The 19281-nt window shown below is 36.6% G+C and overlaps 1 protein-coding gene across 22 annotated transcripts in view; it reads left to right on the top strand.

The window, feature by feature from the left end:
* NEK1 (NIMA related kinase 1) overlaps nt 1–19281 on the top strand; it is a 137214-nt gene that overhangs the window by 72449 nt on the left and 45484 nt on the right. For 15 of the 22 annotated variants that reach the window (XR_006280861.1, XM_043513351.1, XM_043513364.1 and 12 more), the window contains 6 exons: nt 4264–4366; nt 9500–9583; nt 10135–10218; nt 12170–12247; nt 13748–13843; nt 15521–15694. Coding sequence is in view for 21 of the 22 variants with exons in the window: in XM_043513351.1 (XP_043369286.1) it covers nt 4264–4366; nt 9500–9583; nt 10135–10218; nt 12170–12247; nt 13748–13843; nt 15521–15694 (619 nt within the window). In the remaining variant the exon portion in view is untranslated. The remainder of the gene's footprint in view (nt 1–4263; nt 4367–9499; nt 9584–10134; nt 10219–12169; nt 12248–13747; nt 13844–15520; nt 15695–19281) is intronic. The other 7 variants (XM_043513362.1, XM_043513360.1, XM_043513365.1 and 4 more) reach the window with 1 other exon arrangement.

Genomic DNA, 19281 nt, shown 5'->3' with positions numbered 1-19281 from the left:
GAGAGATTGTGCCACACACTGTCATAGGAACCGCAAAACGACCTGATCAACATCCTATACAGAAAACGGAAAGATTAAGAATGATCTCTCGAAACTGGATACTCATAAAAAAACTCAACCTCCCACACAAACTTTCTCATGGATAGATTTTACAAAAACTAGAGAAGCCCTTTACAACACAAACTTTGCTTCTCTACAAAGGAAAAAGGATACTAAACTATCTAAACTACTACATGCCACAAGGAGCCACAACAATGGTTCCCTTAACCCACCCAACAATATTGTTAATCTTTCCAGCTGTACTTGTGGTCTGGCAGAAGAGTCTGTCCTATCTCGGGGCCTCTCCTTTTGTCCCTCCAAGCCCACAAACATGATACAGTTCTGTGGTGACCTAGAATCCTACTTTCGACATCTGACTCAAAGAATATTTCCAACATGCCCCTGAACAACATACTAACCCACAGAATCCTTCCTATCAACGCTACAAAAAGGATTCTGGGTGGACTCCTCCTGAAGGTTGAAACAACAGACTGGACTTCTACGTAGATTGCTTCCGTTGACATACACGGGCTGAAATTATGGAAAAGCGGCGTCACTTGCCCCATAACCTCAGCCGTGCTGAACACACCACCAACAACAGTCTCAGGAACAACTGTGACATCATAATCAAAAAGGCTGACGAAGGAGGTGCTGTCGTCATCATGAATAAGTTGGAATATGAACAAGAGGCTGCTAGGCAGCTCTCTAACTCCACATTTTACAGGCCATTATCATCTGATCCCACTGAGGATTACCAAAAGAAACTACCATCTGTTCAAGAAACTCCCTGAAAAAGCACGGAACAGATCTGTGCGGACACATGCCTAGAACCCCGACCAGGGGTATTCTGTCTGCTTCCCAAGATCCATAAACCTGAGAATCCTAGACACCCCATCATCTCAGGCATTGGCACTCTGTGACAGCAAGATTGTCTGGCTATGTGGACTCTCTCCTCAGGCCCTATGTTACCAGCACTCCCAGCTATCTTCAAGACACCACTGACTTCCTGAGGAAACTACAGTCTTGTCGGTGATCTTCCAGAAAACACCCTCCTGGCCACTGGATGTAGAAGCCCTCTACACTAACATTCCACACAAAGACGGACTACAAGCTATTAGGAACAGTATCCCCGATAGTGTCACGGCAAACCTGGTGGTTGACCTTTGCAACTTTGTTCTCACCCACAACTATTTCACATTTGGGGACAATATATACCTTCAAGTCAGCAGCACTGCTATGGTACCCGCATGGCCCCACAGTATGCTAACATTTTTATGGCTGACTTAGAACAAAGCTTCCTTAGCTCTCGTCCCCTAATGCCCCTACTCTATTTGCACTACATGGATGACATCTTCATCATCTGGACCCACAGAAAAGAAGCTCATGAGAAATTCCACCCTGATTTCAACAATTTCCATCCCACCATCCACCTCAGCCTAGACCAATACACACAAGCGGTCCATTTCCTGGACACTACTGTGCTAGTAAGCGATGGTCACATAAACACCACCCTGTACCGGAAATCTACTGACTGCTATACTTACCTACATGCCTCCAGCCTCCATCCAGGACACACCACACGATCCATGGTCTACAACCAGGCTCTAAGATTCAACTGCATTTGCTCCAATCCCTCAGACAGAAACAAACACCTACAAGATCTCTATCAAGCATTCTTAAAACTACAGTACTCACCTGCTGAAGTGAAGAAACAGATTGACAGAGCCAGAAGAGTACCCAGAAGTCACCTACTACAGGACAGGCCCCACAAAAAAAATAACAGAATGCCACTTGCTGTCACCTTCAGCCCCCAACTGAAACCTCTCTAACGCATCATCAAAGATTTACAACCTATCCTGAAAAACGATCCCTCAATCTCACAGATCTTGGGAGACAGACCAGTCCTTGCTGACAGACAGACCCTGAAGCAATTACTCACCAGCAACCACACAACAAAAACACTAACCCAGGAACCTATCCTTGCAACAAAGCCAGATGCCAACTCTGTCCATATATTTATTCAAGTGACACCATCATAGGACCTAATCATATTAGCCACGCCATCAGGGGCTCATTCACCTGCACATCTACCAATGTGATATGTGCCAGCAATGCCCCTCTGTCACGTACATTGGTCAAACTGGACAGTCTCTACACAAAAGAATAAATGGACACAAATCTGACATCGAGAATCATAACATTCAAAAACCGGTAGGAGAACACTTCAACCTTTCTGGCCACTCAAAAGATTTAAGGGTGGCAATTCTGCAACAGAAAAGCTTCAAAAACAGACTCCAAGAAGAAACTGCTGAGCTTGAATTAATATGCAAACTAGATACCACTAACTTGGGTTTGAATAGAGACTGGGAGTGGCTGGATCATTACACCTATTGAATCTACTTCCACATGTTAAGTATCTCACACCTTCTTGTTAACTGTCTAAATGGGCCATCTTGATAATCAATACAAGTTTTTTTTTCTCCTCCTGCTGATAATAGCTCATCTTAACTAATTAGCCTCTCACAGTTTGTATGGTAACTTCCAACTTATCTCTGTGTGTGTGTGTGTGTGTGTATAAACATACTTTATTATATGTTCCATTCTATGCATCCGATGAAGTGGGCTGTAGCCCACGAAAGCTTATGCTCTAATAAATTTGTTAATCTCTAAGGTGCCACAAGTAGTCCTGTTCTGTTCTTTTTGCAGATACAGACTAACACGGCTGCTACTCTGAAAGCTTCTGGCTGGCTACATGTAGTTCTAGAACCTCACAAAAAGGACATTTATTTTTAATTAGTTTTCATCATGCTTACAGTATTCATTAAGTAATCTTTGTGTACTAAAACTTCAAAAAGCCTGAACTATACCACATGTTTTTGGAGCTCAAGTTGATTACTTTTGTAGTGGAACAAGGTTTATTTTTTCTCTGGTACTGTATGTTAATCACTTATTTGGCTGTACATGGTGCTATTGGACACTAGATACGTAGTTTGTTTATGGAATTCGTATTCAGTCTACTTGACAGTTTTCTAGGTATGATGTTACTTTGTCTTGCATCAAACAACAATGACATTTGGGACTTACACTAACGCTATTGTTTCCAATGGCATAATTTCAAGCTTGTCTGCCACTAGAGAAAACAGTGTTTTAGAGGGGTGATGGAACCTGACATTTTGCAGTTTGATATTACAGCCTTAGATAGCCTAGAGGAATGAAGGAGAAATGGAAACTCAACTGGAAAACCATGGTGCAACCATAATTGATTCACTTGTAAAATCCTCAGGAATAAAACTGAAATATCTTTGCACTGCAACGTTATTTCATTCACCTTTTAAACATTTCTAATGTGATAAATCACCAGATTGATACTGTACACATCATACATTTTGTCATTTTTTTGTCTAAATTCATACTTTCTTTTAAAATATTTTGTTTTCTATATCTTAGTTTCTGGCTGCTGCCTTTGCCATCCCAACCATGTTGTCTTATTTTTAGTCTTCGGAAAAGTTTCCTGTTTGGGAAAACACCTGTGCTGCAAAAATGTAATATAAGATAACATGGTTGAGTGATATAGCATTGAGGCAGAATTTTTTTCATCTCACAAATCAGTTAATATGAAGTGAACAGTAGTTAGCAAACTTTACCACGGATAGACCACATCTTAATACAGAGATTCTCATACACCCTTTCCTTTCCCAGTCAGACTTGCATGCACCATCTCCCACTTGTAGTTGCATAACACCCCTTGGCAATTACAGCAATTGTGCTTACGCATTGAAGTATTGTATCTTTGGCTGTCTTTTAATGAAGTTTAGCAGCTGGAAATAAGGAGCAGTCAATGCCAAGTGATCAGCTAGCTGTCTGCAGACCATCTTCAAGTATTCTATGGACTGATAGTGATCCGCACACCACAATTTGAGAACCTCTGGAATAACTTCATGCTTTAGTAAAAATAACTACACTAGCCAAGTTGTAAGACCCCACTGTGTGGATGGAAAACATTGGGGGTTGTAATTGCTTTTTCAAAAGTGGGGACAAACCAAGTGAGCTTCCTGTCAACTTCCTTTTGTGAAATGTCTGGTTTTTTTTTTGGCTGGTAAAAGGTGCTATTAGATGGTGCCTTCACAGAATACTGACTTCTTTGTTCTCCTGTTGTATGTAAATACATTCATTTTGAATGTGGCATTCAGAAACTTTTAATTGGCATATGTTCCAATTACTCAGGCAAAGAGGATGGGTAGCAGCAGAAAGAGCAAAACAAGTTGAAGAATTCTGGCAACGAAAGAGGGAAGCTATGCAAAACAAAGCTCGTGCTGAAGGACATATGGTATGGGATTTGGTCTTCATATTTATTTTACTATTAATTGTTAGTTATGAATATACATCCTTTTGAAAAGTGAGACATAGTGTTTCATTTTGTCAAACACTTTACGTTTTGGTTTTATGATTGATCGTTAGTTGACTTGTTAAAAGAAGTACTTAACTTTTGCTGATTTATCCTATAGTAACAGTGCATATTGATGGAGTTTTAAAAATTTTATTTTGAAATTATAAATTTAAGTAGATAAGAACTGGAAAACAATTTTTACATTGATAAGTACATTTAAAATTAATTATGTGAACTTTGTGCGTTGTTCAGCAGCTTGCGGTTTACGGTAGTTTGTCCACTATGTCTTGGCTACATTCCCTTGATTTACAATAACCTATCTGCATATTAAGTATTTTAATGTACTTAATTTAAAAATAAATTTTTACTTTAAACGTATTATAAACGCTCAACATCAAAGTTAAAATCAACAAATAGTTTTAACCTTTAATGGAGGTTAAAACTTTTGAACATTGGTACAACATGTAGATGAGTTACCTTTTTGTGTCCAACTAATTGTTTCAATTATAAATGTAATACTACTTCGGAAAGTTTTTCACAATACTGCAGTTTCATTAAATAACTTTTATTTGCTTAGGATAGTTCCATTGTTCAGTTGAATGATGTTTTGTTTGTTTTTTGAATAGGCAAAGGGATGTGTTTTCTAATTCCAGTCCACACCACAAATACAACCAAGTCAGGGATCCTGTTACAATATTGTCCTTTAGACCCAGATGGAGCTGGTTGCGGTCTTGTTGTAGTTGGGTCAAAGGGACAACGAAGTTGTAAATGATTCCCCTTACTCCGGTATTACTGAATCTTAGAGTACTGGTTTACTGGCCACTTCTTCATTTCAGGGCTAATTTTGCTGCCAGTGGGCAAATTCCTTCTATATCTTCTTTGTTTCAATTTTGATGATTACTGCAGTCCCCTTTGCTGATGTGTAAGGTAGTAAAGCATCCTTAAGAGGCTTCTGTCAGTGCCTTTGTCTTAAGGTGGCATGAAGACAGATTACACCTTTCAAAACCATGAGCTACTCTGAAACCTGTCAAATCAAAAAGTGATCTTCATGACACAAATGGTCTACATTAGTTTAGGAAAAGGCTCGCTGTTCAGGGATGAGTTCAGTGTTTGATATCCATTTAGTCCTTGGCCTTGGTTGCAATTAATGTAGTATAATAGAGAAGAAATCACCAAGATTGCCTAATTAATGTGTAAAAACAATGAGGAGTCCTTGTGGCACCTTAGAGACTAACATATTTATTTGGGCATAGCTTTTGTGGGCTAAAATTCACTTCATCAGATGCTTGGAGTGGAACATATAGTAGGGAAGTATAAATACACAGAATATGAAAAGATGAGTTGCCTTACCAAGTGGGGGGGGCAGTGCTAATGAGACAATTCAATTAACAGTAGGATACCAAGGGAGGAAAAATAACTTTTGCAGTGGAAATGAGTGGTTTCAGACAGTTGACAAGAAGGTGTGAGTAACAGTAGGGGGAAATGAGGTTTAGGTTTTGTAATGACCCATCCACTCCCAGTCTTTATTCAGGCCTAATGTGATGGTGTCCAGTTTTCAAATTAATTCCAGTTCTGCAGTTTCACGTTGGGATCTGTTTTTGAAGAATTGCCACTTTTAGGTCTGTTTAGTGACCAGGGAGATTGAAGTGTTCTCCTGCTGGTTTTTGAATGTTATAATTCCTGATGTCAGATTTGTATCCATTTATTCTTTAGCATAGAGACTGTCTGGTTTGGCTAGTGTACATGGCAGAGGGCCATTGCTGGCACATGATGGCATATATCACATTGGTAGATGTGCAGGTGAATGAGCCCCTGATGGTGTGGCTGATGTGGGTCCTATGATGGTGTCCCTTGAATAGATATGTGGACAGAGTTGGCACTGGGGTTTGTTGCAGGGTTTGATTCCTGGGATGGTGTTTTTGTTGTGTGGTGCGTAGTTGCTGGTGAGTGTTTGCTTTAGGTTGTGGGGCTGTCTGTCAGCAAGGACTGGCCTGTCTCCCAAGGTCTGTGAGAATGAGGGATCGTACTTCAGGATAGGTTGTAAATCTTGGATGTGCTGGAGAGGTTTTAGTTGGGGGCTGTAGGTGACGGCTAGTGGCGTTCTGTTACTTTCTTTGTTGGGCCTGTTTTGTAGTAGGTGACTTCTGGGAACCCTTCTGGCTCTGTCAATCTGTTTCTTCACTTCAGCAGGTGGGTATTCTAGTTTTAAGAATGCTTGATAGAGATCCTATAGATGTTTGTCTCTGTCTGATGGATTGGAGCAAATGTGGTTGTATCTTAGATCTTGGCTGTAGACAATGGATCGTGTGATGTGGTCTGGATGAAAGCTGGAGGCCTATAGGTAAGTATAGCAGTCAGTAGGTTTCTGGTATAGGGTGGTGGTTGTGATCATCGCTTATTAGCACTGTAGTGTCTAGGAAGTGGACCTCTTTTGTGGACTGGTCTAGGCTGAGGTTGATGGTGGGGTGGAAATTGTTGAAATCATGGTGGAATTCCTCAAGGGCTTCTTTTCCATGGGTCCAGATGATGAAGATGTTATCAATATAGAGTAAGTAGAGTAGGGGCATTCGGGGACGAGAGCTGAGGAAGTGTTTTACTAAGGCAGTCATAGATGCGAATGCTGGCTTTTTAGGAGTTGGACTATGACTCTCAAATGGCTTCACATAAGATACCAAACAGACTTCAGATAAATGGAGTAGACCTAGATTATGTTTTAGCTAAAAGTCTCAAGGTTCAATAACTGAACTGACAGACCCCTCAACCATCCTTACTGTGAGTAATGTGTTTCTGGCCTAAACTATTAATGAATTTGCATTGCTATCTCGCATTATAAAATCCAAATCCTTGCAATACAGGGTTCTAATATTCATATTCTGAGAGGAACTCAACTGTGAAACAGCGAATGAAGTATTATTGAGTGTGTCTAACTAGATACCTAAATTCTTAAAGCTTTTACTTCCAATTTCTTTCTCACTTAGAGACAACTTCTATTCTAAAATACCATGGCTCCAAAGCTGCCAGAAATAATTTTAAGCTAATTTAAATATAAACATGAAAAGTAAACTTAAGAAATTTTGAGGTGACAGTGAGCCTTTTTGTAAAGCTGATAGGTACCAGGTATAACACAGCTTTATAAGAGCTGGAAATTTAAATCCTCTCTCTCTCTTTCCCCTCTCCCCTTTCCCCATTGTGATAATATTTGGAAAACTCTTCATTCACCTCAGCTATTGTAGATTTAAAGTGTCAACAGTTAGAAACATTTCTATCCTATTTTGATGGATTCTTATCAATCATAAATTGAGATCAGAATTTCATCTGGTCATGGCAGGTCTCCAAATCTTATGTAACCCAGGCTTACTAAGTGTGCTGTGCAGTCCTTCTCTAGTAGTTGGATCACTGAGGTTTATAAGTCTGCTGCAGTCTTTGAACTACTTGAATCCAAATGTCTCAGATCTGATCTTCCCCGCCCGTCAAAAACCTACCTGCGAAATCACATTACAAGTAGTGACCTCTATAGGAATTTGAGCTGGGTAGACCTCTAAAGTTTCCTCAGCCAGTGGGAGCATGTAACTTGTACCCAGTGTGGTGCTATATTCCTTTCTATTGGCTGGACTACATAGAGATTTACAAGTCAGTTACTGCCTTTTAGTTAACAGATATGGATTTTTTAGCTCAAGCTGTAGAGACTTATGCTTTTAGATTGAGACTTCCCAGATTTGATTCCCTTGCTGATGACCCACCCAGGCGCATCTCATTACATGCACCTCTGTTTTATGTTAAGTTTTTGTTTTGACTAACGGGACAGTCTTGAGTGAATTGGCTGTCTGTGCAAATTAGAATTATTATTCAGGTTTTTTCAAATTTCAAGCCGAAGTAGAAGTGACTGCCACATCACTGTTGAAAAATGTGAACTTTTAAAGTTTTCTTGCAGTTGTCTTGAGCTTAATTATGTTGTGAACTCCCTTATGATTTTAATTATTGGCTTCCTTTGTTTTTGTGTGTGTGTGTGTGTGTGTGTGTGTGTGTGTTGGCAAAATTTACTATCATAAAACCCTTTCTCGCACAAGTAGTCTGATTTTGGTGTGGTGTCAATAAAGGGTCACTAGTTTGGGGCTGCAGTTCCATAAGAACTGGTAATTATATTAAGGCGTTTTTAACTTTTGTTGGGAACAGTTAAGCAATATGTTCCCTGGATTTTATCTGTGCAGTCTAGGCAATTTTACTGTATTTGTCATGTTTACAGTTCAAAACATTTACTTTTTCTTTCACAATTGTGACTCTTTTCTGATTTAAAATAGGATTTCATATTTGTTGTAACCAACATTGATACTAGTAGATTGGTGGAAAAAACAGTCTTCATTTATGCTCTTTGTGGTTTTGTTTAACAAATGTCATGAAACCAAACATTTTAGTTGGATTGGAAATGTTTTTTTAACAAGAAATAGCTTTTTTTTTTTTTTTTTTTTTTTCTGGTATGAAAACACTTCGGGAAGTGCAGGGAAAAGCAAAATATGTTTCTAGTTGCCAATTTACAATACAACTCTATTTATTTTTAAATCTAGTAAATGCTGTGATAAGTACTTAAACTGTTTATATATACTAATCAACTTCGGATATGAATAAAATTTCCATGAGCTATTGTTAATATTTTACATTTAAAACTAAAATAAAAATGATTAGGTATATTAGGCTTAGCTGAAGAATGTATTATTGTCAGCTGTGTGGTGCAGATGGTGCAAAAGACAAGTAAAAAGAAAGCCCATACCCCAGAGAATTTATAATATAAAAGATTTAGCTAGAGAAGACTAGACACATATGGAGATCAGAAGAGGGAGCTAAATATGTATAAAAATCTAATTTATTAGAATGCTCTGAGGCTTTCTCTTTGATTACTCAGTGTTTTTGATTATTACTATCGAATGTTTCTTGTAAATAAGACTTTTGTCAGGGAAGCTCATAAGAGCTGAAAGTCATCTGTTTCCCATAAGAAATTTAATATAATTATTGTTGGATAAGGTAGATAATGTTCTGGCCCTAGCCATTCTTAAACTTGATACATTAAATGGTGAACAGGGTACACTGCAAAACCTGGCAGCTATCTATGGAGGCAGGCCCATTTCTGCAAGAGGAAGGAAATCCAGAAACAAGGAGGAAGAGGTATGCTACCCGCATGTTTGCCACCTTCATCACAAAATAGCATCACTTTGACTTTGCCTCTGCCTTATTTTCCTGCATGGTTTATAATTTATAATAAATACAAGAACTTCATAGATCCCAAAGAAACATTAATGCATATAGTCCTAGAGTTTGTTGCTCAATAGTCTTAGTAATAGCTGTCCACATCAGTCTTTCAAAAAAAAAAATCATTTCTTTTCTTTTAAATAAACACAAACACCCCAGACAAAAACAAAATCCCAAAGCCACCTCCATTCTTTTTGTAATAAATACAACTACTCCTGGTTCCCCAGATCTTACCAATCTTAACAATAAACTTTACCAAATTTAATATTGTGGAACACTAGTTATGATTTTCATTCATTTCATTAGAGAAGAAGTCAGCTGAATTTCTTTTAGAAATTAATAAAAGTTAATTTAGCAGTCGTTTTTTCCTTTGTTTGACCTTTTTGTGGAACCATATGAATTTTAGATACAAAATGCAAAACTCATTGTTTCCTTTTATTTGAAACTTTACTTCCTTTTTCATATAGGAATACTTGGCAAGATTAAGACAGATCCGACTTCAAAACTTCAATGAACGCCAGCAGATTAAAGCTAAACTTCGTGGAGAAAAGGTTGGACAGAAATAACTCTAAAGGCTTTGAGGAGCTAGTAGTGAAAGGCTCTAGAATATTGCTCATGAGATCTTTTTATGCAGGTGTAATTCTCCCCCCCATACCTCCTCCCTTTTTTTTTTTTTTTTTAACATACACCTTTTAGGCTGACATTTTCCAAGTTGAGGCTTTATCTAAAGGTGAATCTTTTTTCATTAAGTATGAGCAGCTCCATATAGCCCTTGTGGAGTAAGTATGTGAAACTTTTTTTTATTCTTGAAAAGAAATGGAAAAGAAAAAAAAACAACCCTGGAACCATAATCTTTTAAAGAAGATTGTACAAAAAACTGCTGAAGTTTGAAACAATACAGCTGTGCTCTTTGAGTACTAGTACTTATTTTTTGTTCTAGTCTGGCTTTGCCTTCTTGCTGTATCCTTAATTTGTGTATTTTGTTCTTTAATCCAGTCTAAGGCATTGAAATGCCATCAATAGGTTTAAAATGGAAATTGATTTGGATCAGTTTAAATGGCCAAAAAACTGCCATGATACAGGGTTACAACCAAGGAACCTGGGGGAATCCCGAGGGGCAGAGTACATCTTAAGAATTTTTAAACTGCTCTTAAGGCTGTATATTTATGCAGGTATGAAAATGTTTGATTTTGCTAATTAATCTTTTACTAACTAACTAGTGAATGTTAAAGCTACAAGTATGAAGCTTACCAATTATGTTGATAAAGCATTATTTACAGTTGTTGCTTGTTGCCTATTAGAACTGGGGATTCTTTCCTTTAAAAATACTTGGAACTTTTAAAACTCCTTAGAAATGCGATGTGAAAGAACCCTGCCAATGCAATGTTAAGGTTGTACAGTTTAGCACTCAAGTCATAAAATCTAAAAGTTAAGATTGAATGCTCAATCTCAACTTTTGATCCCTTGTGTGTATACATTAGAATACTGTCTTCACTTATGCTAACATGACTTCTTCAAGTAATTGTTCATATGGCTTCTACTTACGGTGTGCTTGTGCCTCATGTATGAGATCTGATTTCTTTTGACCAGGAGTGTTTTTGGGGCCACAGCTGCACCCTGGATGCCCTCACACCCCTTTTTCCTCCTAAGGCACAAAGGGCAAAGGAGGCCTCAGTTGTCCCTCAGTTCCTTCTTATCCTCTGTGTCACTGAAACAGAATTCTCGTGGTGTATTCATACTTTTCTGCCACTCTAGTAGTTTTTAGTTCTCTATTAGTTAGCTAGTCTTTTAGTTGCCCAGTGGTGCATAGAGTTTTTTCTCCTAGTTAGTAGGCCTGGAGCCCAACCCTGTTACCAGGACTTTAGCTATGATGTTAGGAGCTAAATTCCTGAGGTTTAATGTCTGCCTCTCCTGTATGCTTGTGCGCCGCTTAATAGTGGACACTCTGGTGCTTGTTGTACTTAGGCAAAGGACATACAGTATCTCAGACTTTGCCCCATCTGCTGCCTTTTTCATAAATACTTTTTATGTTAAATACAATCTAAAAGTATGTGATGGCAGAATTAGAGATGGCTTTGTAATGTATACAGGCAGGTTAAAGTTGTGCATTCATGCTTAACTTTCTGATTTTGTGAGTGCTTGGCCTTGCAACCTTAATATTGTGTTAATGTGGTTATTGCTCTTAATAGAAACACATTCTTGTATGTATTTACACTGAAACTGGATAAAAGGTATTTTAAATGTGGTATACTTTTAAAATTGTTTTCTATTGGTTTGTAAAAATTTCAAACTTTCAATTTAAAGACTGGATTTGTTCATAAAAGATGTGTTACAGTTAAACCACAGGTTACTCACCTTGATGCAGGGGTTACTGAGTGAAATTTTATGGCCTGTGTTATGCAGGTAATTAGACAAGGTGATCAGTGTTCCCTTCTGGCCTTCAGATCTGTAAACTGTGAGCTAACTATGACTTGCTCACTTTTAAGAACTCTTACTTTGTAGAATGAAGCTGACAGTTCTGATGGACAAGAAGCAAGTGAAGAAGCAGAATTGAGACGCAAAAAAATTGAAGCACTAAAGGTAATTGAAAAAAGAGGTTTAGAGTAAATTCTTTAAAATCCACTTAATATTCTTCTATCTGCATTGAATCAGGTGGTAGAATAGGAATACAGTTGTACAGTTTTAAAATTGTACATTTTGTTATTTGCAGTAGCTACACTACATTACTAAATATTTGGTATTTCTCATTGTAAACATTAAATACTGTAATGCGTGAATCTGTTTTAATGACACCCTCTGTATATATGAAAAGGAGTTGTATTTTTCTGTAGCAAAACATACATTCTCTAGAAGTATGCACTGTGCACCATTCTTTTAGCTTCAGGTTGCTGTGCAGAGGTCTGATGGACATGTAAAAGTAAGTTTAGTCTGAGTTTAAACTAATTTAACTTATTTCTTCCAACACATAGGTTTGTTTACACTTTTTTGAAAGATAGAATTATAAATACTTTGAGTTGTATTGCAGTAACAAAACTATTAAGTTGACATGTTACTTCAATACTAAAGCTTATTTTTGGTCACTTACCCTATGACGTTCATTTAAAAAAAAAAAAAAAGCAAGCTACATTTTGAGTGAAGCTTTTCTCACTGTTAGTCTTGGTTCTGAAAACAGTTTGGTGTGGGCAAGATGGAAATGCTGGAGGAAGACTGAGTGCACCATGAATAATCTGTCGTTTTTTGGCGGGAGGAAGAAGGGGTTGAGTTAAACACTGGCAAGAAAAGACTTTCCAGATGTTCTTGTATGCTTTGTCTTCAGGCCTGGTCTTCAGGCCATAGTGTCAACAAATACAGTTGTGAATAAAGCTTCATGGCTTAATTTCAAAATTATATTTCTCTAGCAAAGTTTTTAGCTTTCTGTTCCACAGGAGGTCTACAGAGTTCAGAGCTTTTAGTCTGAACTCTGCTTCATGGTCTCTGTAGCAATAACTGTCTACATCATGCTAATACCAAGTATGTGTCCTTTAAAGTTGATGGGGAAAATGTGCAATTTGAAAATAAATTTGACTGTAATATTATGATTAAAGTAACTAATTTTGGTCTCTTCTGTATATGTATTATATACAGAAATGCAAAATGTTTCATTTAATGTTCATTTTAACTTAGTTATGGCTTTCTGTAGAAACCAGACCTTAAACTTCTGTATTGAAAATTTCATCTTAAAGCTGCTTTAGTTCAAGGTTTTTATTTCCATTTTGTTTGTATAAAAAGTGTACAAGGACTTTTTGATATTAGAATCTCCTTTTTAAAAAAATGTATTTGGGGCAGGATGGATTGTCATGAAAAGACTTAGAATTTACTTAATGTAGTTCACCAACTCTTATGTGGAACTATTTTGTAGTATTGGGTGTTTTCTGAATATGACATTAGTTCTCATATTTGACATGCAAAGTGTCACATGTTGAGAATTGAACTGAGAATCTGTGATGTTTCATTTGAAGTGGTCTGCAGAATGAAGAAGTTGGAGAACTACTGCTTATGACATTGGATTGAAGCCTATTTTTTTTTTTTTTTTATTTGCAGGCCCAAGCAAAAGCGCGAGCTGCAGTTCTGAAAGAGCAACTAGAGCGAAAGAGAAAGGAGGCGTATGAAAGAGAGAAGAAAGCTTGGGAAGAACATGTAAGAAAAAAGCTTTCTTGCACGCTATTGGTTTTATTTGGCATGACCACTCCCCTGACTTGGTCTCTCTGCCAAAGAGTACAGTGTTAACTTTTTCTTCATATGACTAAAATATAAGGCCAAGATTTTCAGATCTCTGTAGTTTTAGGCTGCTAAAACTGAGGTGTCGCTCTCTGAGGGCACTCTTATTTATGATCTCAACTTCAGGCACCAGGTATGAAAATCTTGGCTTAAGTTTTTGAAAAGTACACCGAACTTAAAAAACAAACAAACAAAAAACACCATTAGGATCATGTTGAAATATTTACTATTCATGTGTTGTTGAAATCCACATAACTGTTCTTTTAATCATAAAAACTTTGGTAAAATAGCAGCATAAAAGAAGAATGTTTTGATGCTTGTAAGTCGGAAATAGTGAAAGAGTACAGCTGGTGATCTTTTTAGGCAGCATGAAATGTGTGAAACTATTAGTCCCTTTTCATAGTACATAGGAGCTTGTTGACAAGCTGTGCTCAACTCAGAAAATCTTTAATGAATGAACAAATGGTGATTTATAATTTTTAACTGGTTTCTATTGATGCAATGAACTGCAACAGTGGCAAGAATTAATGTTATAATTTATACTTGTTTTCAACATTTGAAGGCTATAGTGCTATTTTCAGTCTTTCGCTTGGTGGCAGTGCTGTTGTGAATTTAAAACTAAATTTAAATAAAGAAATTACCTGAAAATGCTGCTAACAGGTTTTCATAAAATCTAACACCCACGAACTCTACTCTTTTTTTTTTTTTTTTTAAAATACCCAAGCAAAAAAAAATGTATTTTGGGCAAAAATTCAAGCAAGAAAAATACTAATATTTACTGTCTTGTTGTTCCCCAGCAGTAAGTGGAGAAGTTTTCAGCCTTGTGATGTGATTTCCCACCCACCTCCTACAACAAGTCTTTTTAATATTTCATGGGCATATACAGGGTCTTTTAAAAATAGTTCTCATAAACTGTTTTTAAAGATGTCCTGTCAAATTAAATCATGAAATTTTAAAAAAACCTACCTGTGAGTACTTCAGATGTCCCTGAGGCATGTCTATATTTTGAAACTATCTTCTTTTCAAGGGGTTCTACCATCAAATTTTAGATCAGCAGTTTATCATGCCTTTACTATGGTAACTCTTTGAGTGCTGAAATCTAGCTGTCTTCACATCCATCTGGCTAATTTCCCATATTTCTAATTGTTTAACCATTTTTTTTAAATTTATTTATTTTTTTAAATTATGACCCCTGTTAGCGCATACATGCAGAACCTTTTATTTCTCCATTCTAATATCACTTCCTTTTTGGGTTTTGCTAAGTTTAGATAGTGCCTCTTTACTATAGTGCTGCTTTATTTTACATGAGTTGAGTCTTTAGTGTAAAGTGTTGGTCTTTCATAATAAATTAAGAATCTACAAAATATTTAACACTTGTCTTTACAGAGTGAAGATATTTACCACTTAATTTTGTTTTTGAGGAAATAAATGTAATAACACTTGACAGTTCAAGGAGAGAGTCTTTTTCTGTCATAGGATTAAATGAAACTGGCAATCTCACTTTAGATTTAAGTAGATTCATGGTACATTGATAACTTTGTGCTATTTTTGTTGGTTCATGTTAAAATAGAATAGCTTTTTTTTTTTTAAACACAGTTGACAGCAAAAGGGGTAAAGAATCCTATGGTGCCTTTTAATGTGTCAGCAGCTGGGGTTAATCCTGTGCCTGGGCAACAAGAACCTGGAGGACCTCCTGCCAAACCACAACTTCCACTGAAGCCCACTACACCACTTATCTCTATGACTTCAGCTTTGAAGGAAGTAGGTGTGGTAGGTATCTGCTAAAATCTAAAATGAACAAAAATAAAAAAAAATCTGCTGAACTGGCGCAGGATTTTAGAAGATGTATTAATCCAAGACTGTTCGGAATCTATAAACTTAGTTTAAGAACACCACATGCTTTTAGTGAGAACTGGATACCTTAGAAATTAATGGAATTAGTATTGGTATAAATTACAGATCTATCAAGTTAACCTCCACAGAGATAATCAATTTATAATTTAGATTGGTCAACTTCATTTACTATCACTGCAAACACTAAAAATCCAGAATATCATCACTTGAGCTAATACATATTGAAGTCCAATGAGGCCAGGATTTTGCCCACAGTCTGGAAACTTCTAGGGAGGTCATGGGGAAACTGGAGCATCAGTTCTTCCCCCCCACTCCTCTCGCCCACGGACAAGGTAGTTGCAAAACAATTTTTGAACTTATGACTGTTTTTGTGTTACTCCTTTCTCAGAGTTTTAAATTATCTTACTATGTCAGAAGCTTTAGAAGATTGTAACTGTTGTCACTATTATTTTTGTTGTCTGAGACAATAGCCAAGAGTTTCTTCTTGATTTTTTTCTTTATTCCGGGGCCTTGATCCTGCAAACACTTGTATATGCGTTTAACTTTATTATTGTGAGCATCCCATTTAATTTCAGTGGACTAATGCAGGAGCAAAATTAAAGACGTGTGTAAGTGTTTGTAGAATGGGGGCTTTGGATAGCATCTTTAATGATTGGGATACAATATCCTGCAGGATTTTTTTCGGTCATACAACCAATAGAAATATGTGAGAATACATTTTTCCTCAATATGGATAGTTCTCATCATGTCTCCTCCTATATTCAATCATCCATCTTGCATTGATGTCATTGTTTCTTTTAAATCTTCCTTTGATTTTTTTTTTCCTTTCTTTTCCACTCGAAACATCTAGTTATAGAGCTTTCTTGGATCTACTCATCTAAACAAATTTAAACTTAATTGTTCATATTTCTTTACATTGTTTACTTTGTGCTACGTTAAAAACTGTAACTTTTTTAGCATGTTCAAGTCTGACTTGCAGTTTTTTTTATAGTCTGATCGTTGATTATGGATCTCTGCCATGTTTAGGTGTTGAAGATGAACAAACATGCTTCCTAAAATGAAGCTCAGATTGAGTTGCTGGTGGAAGGCCTGGAAGAAATATTTAAATGAGGGCTGACAAGCGATTTTAAAAAAAAATTAATTGCAGTTAATCGTGAGATTAAAAAAATTAATTGCACTGCTAAGCAATAGAATGCCGTTTATTTAAATATTTGTGGATGTTTTCTACATTTTCAAATATATTGATTTCAATTACAACACAGAATACAAAGTGTACGCTGATCACTTTATTTTTATTTTTATTATAAATATTTCCCCCATAAAAGTGATAAACAAAAGATATAGTATTTTTCAATTCACCTCATGCAAGTATTGTTGTGCAATCTCTTTATCATGAAAGTGCAACTTACAAATGCACTTTTTTTTTGTTACATGACTGCACTCAAAAACAAAACAATGTAAAACTTCAGAGCCTACAAGTCCACTCAGTCGTACTTTTGTTCAGCCAATCACTAAGAGAAACAAGCTTTTTTTATTTTACAGGAGATACTGCTGCCTGCTTCTTGTTTACAATGTCACCTGAAAGTGAGAACAGGTGTTTGCATGGCACTGTTGTAGCCAGTGTTGTAAGATATTTATATGCCTGATGTGCTAAAGATTCATATGTCCCTTCATGCTTCAACCACCATTACATGCGTCTATGCTGATGACGGATTCTGCTCAATAACAATCCAAAGCAGCGTGTATCAACGTGTGTTCATTTTCATCATCTGAGTCCGATGCCACCAGGTTGATTTTTCTTTTTTGGTGGTTTGGGTTATGTAGTTTCCGCATCAGTGTGTGGCTGTTCTAAGACTTCTGAAAGCATGTTCCACACCTCATCCCCCTCAGATTTTGGAAGGCACTTCAGATTCTTAAATCCTGGGTCGAGTAATGTAGCTGTCTTTAGAGATTTCACGTTAATACCTTCTTTGCATGTTGTCAAATTTGCAGTGAAAGTGTTTTTAAAATGAACAACGTGCTGGGGTCATCATCTGAGACTGCTATAACATGAAATACATTGCAGAATGCAGGTAAAACAGAGTAGGAGATGTACAATTCTCCCCCAAGGAGTTCAGTCACAAATTTAACTAATGCATTATTTTTTTTTAAAGAACATCATCAGCATGGAAGCATGTCCTCTTGAACGATGGTTGAAGAATGAAGAGGCATATGAATCTTTAGAGCATCTGGCATGTAAATATCTTGCGACAGCAGCTACAATAGTGCCATGCAAATTCCTGTTTTCACTTTCAGGTGACATAATTAAGAAGTGGGCAGCATTATCTTCTGTAAGTGTAAACCAACTTGTTTCTCTTAGCAATTGGCTGAACAAGAAGTAGGACTGCGTGGACTTGTAGGCGCTAAAGTTTTACTTGGTTTTGTTTTTTGAGTGCAGTTATGTAACAAAAAATCCCTACATTTGTAAGTTGCACTTTTATGATAGAGATTGCTCTACAGTACTTGTATGAGGTGATTTGAAAAATACTATTTCTTTTATCATTTTACAGTCCAAATATTTGTGATAAAAAAATATGAAGTGAGCACTGTACACTTCATATTCTGTGTTGTAATTGGAATAGATACATTTGAAAATGTAGAAAAACATCAAAAATATTTAATAAATTTCAATTGGTATTCTATTGCTCAACAGTGCGATTCATTGCAATTAATTTTAATGTCAGTTCATTTTTTGTTAATCATGTGAGTTAAATGCAATTAATCGACAGCCCTAATTTAAATTATTATTGTACCTATATTTCAGTCATTGTGGTAGCTTAAAAAATGGTCTCATCAAACTTGACAATGATTTGCTCTTCCGCATCAATAGATAATTTTATTCAGTGGCACATTTGATCCTCAAAAATACCCTCCCAAAAAAACACCCAAATTTAATATCCACGTTTTTTGTGATAACTCTTGTTGCTTAGGAACTGTTGGCAGGACTTAAATTTTACCTTACAAGAATTCTGTTTTCATTACATCATTCAGTTGCTTATTTCCTTCCACATCTCTCAACTTTTAAGTATAAGTCAGATAAATTCATGCAGTGATGTCTGGTAATGCTTATCACTCACTTACAATATTAATGAATAGTTGTCACATTTACGATAGCAAGAAACAATCATTTAGTGAAATCAGTACCCTGAATTCTGAATAATAAGCTTCCTGAGTTTATATAGAACCTTATTATCACATATCACACTTACATTCCAGGATTTTCTGTATTCTAGCAAACCATGCTCCTTAGTGATCACAGTACCATTCATTCGTCTCTCTTCAACCTTCATTGGCAGCTGATTCTACCCAATAGCAGTTGCCTTTTTCCACCCACTCTTTTTTCCCCCTCTAGAAAGTTGTGTAATTTTCTTCTTCCTAGTCGCCATAAGCTGAATTTTCATGTTATCATAGCCTTTTAGTTTATTCTAAAAAAAAAATTGATTTCATAGATTGAAATTGGTGTG

The sequence above is a fragment of the Dermochelys coriacea genome, chromosome 4 (genome assembly GCF_009764565.3).
Source record: "Dermochelys coriacea isolate rDerCor1 chromosome 4, rDerCor1.pri.v4, whole genome shotgun sequence".
Taxonomy (NCBI): Eukaryota; Metazoa; Chordata; order Testudines; family Dermochelyidae; genus Dermochelys; species Dermochelys coriacea.
This window is presented reverse-complemented; position numbering and strand designations above follow the sequence as displayed.